The 6158-nt window shown below is 44.0% G+C and overlaps 1 protein-coding gene across 2 annotated transcripts; it reads right to left on the reverse strand.

The window, feature by feature from the left end:
* Positions 1-233: 233 nt before the first annotated feature.
* zgc:162816 (uncharacterized protein LOC571260 homolog) lies at positions 234-5976 on the reverse strand. 2 transcript variants are annotated; one of them, XM_066648088.1, is made up of 8 exons: positions 5851-5976; positions 5342-5505; positions 3675-3955; positions 3015-3195; positions 2758-2879; positions 2478-2667; positions 1974-2079; positions 234-483 (listed from the first exon to the last, which is right to left on the reverse strand). In XM_066648088.1, exons 2-8 carry the CDS (start codon positions 5494-5496, stop codon positions 394-396), a joined length of 1125 nt encoding a protein of 374 aa, XP_066504185.1. In that variant the 5' UTR covers positions 5497-5505; positions 5851-5976; the 3' UTR covers positions 234-393. The 2 variants fall into 2 exon arrangements, with proteins under 2 accessions (XP_066504185.1, XP_066504186.1); XM_066648089.1 differs by lacking the exon at positions 5851-5976 and adding an exon at positions 5654-5822.
* Positions 5977-6158: the final 182 nt, after the last annotated feature.

Genomic DNA, 6158 nt, shown 5'->3' on the forward strand with positions numbered 1-6158 from the left:
GGACATTTTTTTACGTCTAAAAATGAGGACATGTCCGGGTAAAAGAGGACGTCTGGTCACCCTATATAAGGGCATTCTTAAAGAATGTAAAATTATATAAATTTGTTTTCTATTATAACATCACAGACCTGTATAGATAATTATTAAAACCCAGATAAATCATGATCCCACAATTTTCCAACACACAATGCAGAAAAGTCAGAGTGGTGTTAATAACTTTTTAATCAACAGTGTTCATAATTATACATTTTTAAAAAAAAAATCTGTAAATCGCAGGTTTTAACTGATCATAATATATTTCTAAACCTCGTTCACATGTCTATATTTAAATGATACGTTCCCTTAATAATGACTCCTAAACGAAGCTTGGCCACGGACAACCACAGCAGCCTGTTACCATCCACGCGTGGGTTTCCAAGTGCCTACAATCTTCCCTTTAGAGTGGACGTAGTAGATTGGATGCATTGCAGCTGTAGCACAAGCCTGGAAAACAGGAATGTTTAAGCAGACATTAGTTTTTATAACAGATCCTGACTTGTTCGTTTGGTTATCAGGTCCAATATTCAAAATGTTCAAACCTGTTTGACGTAATGTCTAGTTTATGCTCAGGGTTTCTTGCTAATTCCTGCTCTAGTGTCTGTAGACATACTCAAATTTTTAAACCTGAAAACTCCACAAGGGAACCACCATCTCACACATTAACTGCACCACTACCAATAATCCCTGCAGTATTGAGTCTAAAAGCAAGCACTGTCACAAAAATGAGCTACAGTACTGTACACGTAGGTGGACCTATTGTAGTTTTCCTACCAGGACGACAGGTTACAAATGATGCAGCCTTCAGAATGTCTGTTGGATGCTGTATTTTTTGGAATATTCTTAAGATATTTATTTAGGGGCGGCACGGGACCTGGAGGTTGTGGGTTCGATTCCCGCTCCGGGTGACTGTCTGTGAGGAGTGTGGTGTGTTCTCCCTGTGTCTGTGTGGGTTTCCTCTGGGTGACTGTCTGTGAGGAGTGTGGTGTGTTCTCCCTGTGTCTGCGTGGGTTTCCTCCGGGTGACTGTCTGTGAGGAGTGTGGTGTGTTCTCCCTGTGTCTGCGTGGGTTTCCTCCCACAGTCCAAAAACACACATTGGTAGGTGGATTTGCGACTTAAAAGTGACCGTAGGTGTGAGTGTGTGAGTGAATGTGTGTGTGTTGCCCTTATGAAGGACTGGCGCCCCCTCCAGGGTGTATTCCCACCTTGTGCCCAATGATTCCAGGTAAACTTTGGACCCACCGCGACCCTGAACTGGATAAGATAACAGATAACAGATGGATATTTATATAGGATGTTTATAATGAGGATGTCTGGTCTGTTGTAATTCCAATGGCCTCGGCTGCCATTTGGAATAAATGACATGTCACAGCTCCTTGTCAACAACCCATCAACACTCACTGTCGAAACACTGCCTAGAGCCTGAACTCACACCATATTGTCTGTTAGAGTTGTATAAAGCAGACGCTGACCAAGCAACCTGTAGAGTTAGTGGTGAATTAGGGATGACATGCGCATGAAGATCATTTTTCCTTGCCAGTGTGCATACATTTTTATGAAACCTCTAGACAGTCCTACAGCTGCATAGAGTGTAAATTGTATTTAAATACTGTAAACCTATGTTAAAACTTTAAAAGCTCTAAGAAATGTAAGATGAAACATCACCAGGAATTGCCACAAGTATCAGGGAACAGTGTCAGAACTTCAGAAGCATTTTCTCTGAAAGTTACATTGCCACAAAGCTGCTGAGGGAGCCCAGAACTGTAATCTCTTTTTACACATACTACAAAAGCTAATAGTAACGGCATTCTTTTGCAGTAATTCTTTAATCTTTTAATTCTTTTCACAACTGTTTATGTGCAAATGTGTCACGTGTTGTTCTGAATATACTGCTAATAAACATACACAGTCACAAACACACACGGCTTTTACTCACATGGTAAGGCATAAGAGAGAGCATTGATCCCAGAGGGAACTGACTGAAATCCAATTTTCCAGAGACAGGCTCCACCCTGCCGTGTTCCTGAGTCATGGACAGCAGTCTACAAACAAATAAAAACAAGTTGGGGTTTTTATACACCGTACAGAGAGACCCATTCAGGCTGTATTTTCTCTCATTATTTCCCATCTACATACATCGTGACACTGTGCATTTGTGTGTGAAGCACGACACAAGTGTGAGTCAGTCCTAGAAGTATCACTGTTGTCTGTGTAAATTAATCTTATGACTTCATGAGGAAAGTCCTGGTAGGAAATCTCCTGTGAAACTAAGACAACATGAAAGCGATTGTAGAAGGTGTGCTGGAGCCAGACAAACTGATCTCATATACTTGGTATATGCTGCAACAGACATGGTCTTAGCTAATCATTATCCAGACACCATGCCAAAAAAATGCTCACTACAGCTTTCTTTAAAAGGATGTAATGTGGTATTTCTAACTTTAGTTCCGGATGCCCCTCAATGACAGCGTATCCTGTGGGTAAACGTCCTCCTCCATCGTGACTCAGCGCAGTCCATCCACAGTCCACCATCAACTGGTTCCTATGTGGATAGTGACCAATGACCCTCGTCAGCACTCGTACGGCAACATCCTCGAGTCTGCAGGAGCCGATCATAGACTGCTGAACATCTATAAACAACAGACATTATCAGAACAAACGTTCAGGAATAATCTATATTCAGTGCCACTGCTAAAGAAATAATATGGCATACCACTGACCATAAAATACGTAGTTTCCAGGATGTACCTCACTTAACAAACTCATGTCCTGGACCGGGTGGCTACAGGAAGGAGTGGAACCAATGCTTGATTTGGGACCTTGAATTCCAACAGCTTTTAGTCTGCATCACATAAGAGACTGAGTGTATAACACCGTCTGAAGACCATGAATGTAACTATTGACCTGTAAATAACTACTGACAAATTAGGCACAACAAATGTGCCATTCAAAGCAGCAAATGACATGGACAGCGTACTTCTCCACAAACTGTAACGTGATTGTTGTCGTTTCTTGGGCGATAGCCTTGATTTGTTCTTCCCCTTTACAGCTGTAGGTGTTTCCACAGTGGGCGTAGATTCCTGTAAGCTCCACCCCTGCGGTCTCAGAGATTTCCCGAGCCAACTTCAGGGCAGCAGGTTCAGAGTGAGGAATACCCACTTAAAAAGAAAGAGGCAAAACACAAGGGGAAATTCACAGATCTGTCAGTAGGTCTTCCTTAAGTCATAGTTGAGGTGTTAAAACTTTAAACCAAGGGTGTTCAATGAAATATTCAGTGAGGGCCTGCTGCTGAACTTACTTCCAAGCAAAGGTCAGAAAGATTTGTGCTTTGTCTCATACTGGCACTTCTTTTATCTGCTTTTCAGAAAGAAGATCTGATAAAGACCAGCTGCGGGAAGAATGACCATAAACTGCTCCTCTATATCTGATCATATAGAAATGTTCCCTTCTGTCTCTGTTACTCTCTCTAGTGAACTGGCCACACAGGGTAAACACTCACCTAATGTCATCCGAGAAAAAACAACGCTTCAATCATTATATTTATTCTCATTAAATGATCAGAATTTGGTCAGATATCCAGATAGGATCATGACTCGGTTGCCCTTGTCTTTACCATTTTTCACAGTGGAAATCTCACCTCTTCCGTTGTCGCAATCCAGTTTCATCCACACGTTCCAGACTTTGCCCTGCCTCAGTGGTCTCTTCTTCAGCTCCTGTAGAGCCAGGCTGTTGTCCACCAGCACATGGAACAAACTCATTCTCTCTGATAACTCAGCACAGCGCTCTACTTTGTCGAAGGGCAATGGATACGCGTAAAGGATGTCATCATAACCGTGGTCTGCGTACCAAGACGCCTCAGCCAGAGTGGACACTACAATGCAGCGCCGAGAGCCTCCTGTCATGATGTCCGCACACTCCCTGTGTTCAGCACAGAAAAAACAGGAGTGCGCTCTTATAATTTGGGCCATAATGTGGTTATACACTTTGCAGTACAGTAATAAAACATCAACCATATTTGGAACAAGAAGATGACTTGTAAAGTGGGAACTGGTTTAAAATGTGTGTCCTAGTATTAAGAAATTGTTTGCACAACAGAAAACTTAAAAACAGATTAATTAGGTTAGGTACTTACTTTGCTACTTCAACAGATTTTACAGGTTTTGGATAAAGCACCATCGTTCCCAAAAATGTAGTGGCCATATAGCTGCACTTTATAGTTCTACAATTAAAATATCCAGGGACCTGGAGGTTGTGGGTTCGATTCCCGCTCCGGGTGACTGTCTGTGAGGAGTTTGGTGTGTTCTCTCTGTGTCTGCGTGGGTTTCCTCCGGGTGACTGTCTGTGAGGAGTGTGGTGTGTTCTCCCTGTGCTTGCGTGGGTTTCCTCCGGGTGACTGTCTGTGAGGAGTGTGGTGTGTTCTCTCTGTGTCTGCGTGGGTTTCCTCTGGGTGACTGTCTGTGAGGAGTGTGGTGTGTTCTCTCTGTGTCTGCGTGAGTTTCTTCCGGGTGACTGTCTGTGAGGAGTGTGGTGTGTTCTCTCTGTGTCTGCGTGAGTTTCTTCCGGGTGACTGTCTTTGAGGAGTGTGGTGTGTTCTCTCTGTGTCTGCGTGGGTTTCCTCCGGGTGACTGTCTGTGAGGAGTGTGGTGTGTTCTCTCTGTGTCTGTGTGGGTTTCCTCCGGGTGACTGTCTGTGAGGAGTGTGGTGTGTTCTCCCTGTGTCTGCGTGGGTTTCCCCCGTTTAAACACACGTTAGTAGGTGGATTGGCGACTCAAAAGTGTCCGCAGGTGTGAGTGAATGTGTGAGTGAGTGTGTGTGTTGCCCTGTGAAGGACTGGCTTCCCCTCCAGGTTGTATTCCCGCCTTGTACCCATTGATTCCTGGTAGGCTCTGGACCCACCGTGACCCTGAACTGGATAAGGATTACAGATAATGAATGAATGAATGAATTACAGAAAGTTCATCTGCTGCTTGTTTACTGTAGTCCCCTTTCAGCTGGTGATACTTTGGTGGTTGATCGTCTCAGAGCTACTGCCCTTGTCTTTAAATATGCACACACACACTCACCCACCACCCCCATCAGTGTCAGTCACTGCAGTGAAGAGAAGGATCCACCAACCAGGTCATACCTGCTCTGTGGGAGTCTAGACCAAAAGGGCTTAGAAATATGCCGAGCCACAGATGGACTACAGTGTGTAAAATGCACCTGAATGTTCAGTGTAGATACAAGGAGGTCAAAGTTATGGCTGATCAGTGCAAGGCCTGCCCTGATCTCTATGGTCCAAAAGTCATTCATGCGTGGTCTTACAGTGTTTTATGGGTTTTCATGTGAGGTCTCAGCTGCACTCCGAGATTTTGGAAACGTTCCAGCATCACACTCGAGTTTCTCTTCACAACATCGAGGTCAACAACAAAAGCTGGAGTACAAAGATCCTTAATGAACTCTGCATTAGGACTGGCCATAGTAGCGTCCTGCAGAGAGAGAGAGAGAGAGAGAGAGAGAGAGAGAGAGAGAGAGAACGAGCAGAACAACAGAGAAAACTGAGACATAAAGATGTAAGAACAGGAAATGCAAGCATAATATATAAGAAGGCATAAAACAAACAAGAAGTTATTTCACTTGGTTGAAGAGCTGAGTCTTATAAGTTCAGTGCACAGTTCTACTTTACGACATTCCCGTAAGAACAGCCCACGGAGCCGTGCCATTTGGAAACATTTACACAAGAAGGCAGACTCCAGTCCCAAACACCTCTCCAAAGCACACACCAAAACCTACAAGTAAATACAAGACAAATTTCCTCAGAAAGATTCACTTACTCTTCTCTCAGGCAGCGTCTCTCTCTCTCTCTCTCTCTCTCTCGCTCACTGCGAGCGGGCGTTCCCTTCAAAGTCGTCTTAGGATTGGCTCAGTGACACACACTGACGGCAGCACCAGCCAATGAGAGCCCATAACTCTGCAGTTCTCTTGTCAACGCAGACACTCGTGATTTTTCAACGGCTGAGTTCCAGATCGCGCTCCTAGCGGATATGTTGTGTAACATCACCCTGCGAATTAACTGCACTTAGCTTTTAAAGCTTCCAAATCATTGGGAACGATAGCCTTAATTTACGTGCCCTATATAGTT

This window comes from Hoplias malabaricus, chromosome 16 (assembly GCF_029633855.1).
Source record: "Hoplias malabaricus isolate fHopMal1 chromosome 16, fHopMal1.hap1, whole genome shotgun sequence".
NCBI lineage: Eukaryota > Metazoa > Chordata > Actinopteri > Characiformes > Erythrinidae > Hoplias > Hoplias malabaricus.

Bases quoted from the DNA above. Each gene is read 5' to 3' on its own strand.
- zgc:162816 (XM_066648088.1), bottom strand. From the start codon at position 5,496: ATGGCCAGTCCTAATGCAGAGTTCATTAAGGATCTTTGTACTCCAGCT. The intron at 2,668-2,757 runs GTCAGTGGTATG...TGTTGTTTATAG, and splicing joins TGGAAACTACGTATTTTATG to ATGTTCAGCAGTCTATGATC. The intron at 2,080-2,477 runs GTTAGAAATACC...ATTTGTTTGTAG, and splicing joins GAGGGGCATCCGGAACTAAA to ACTGCTGTCCATGACTCAGG.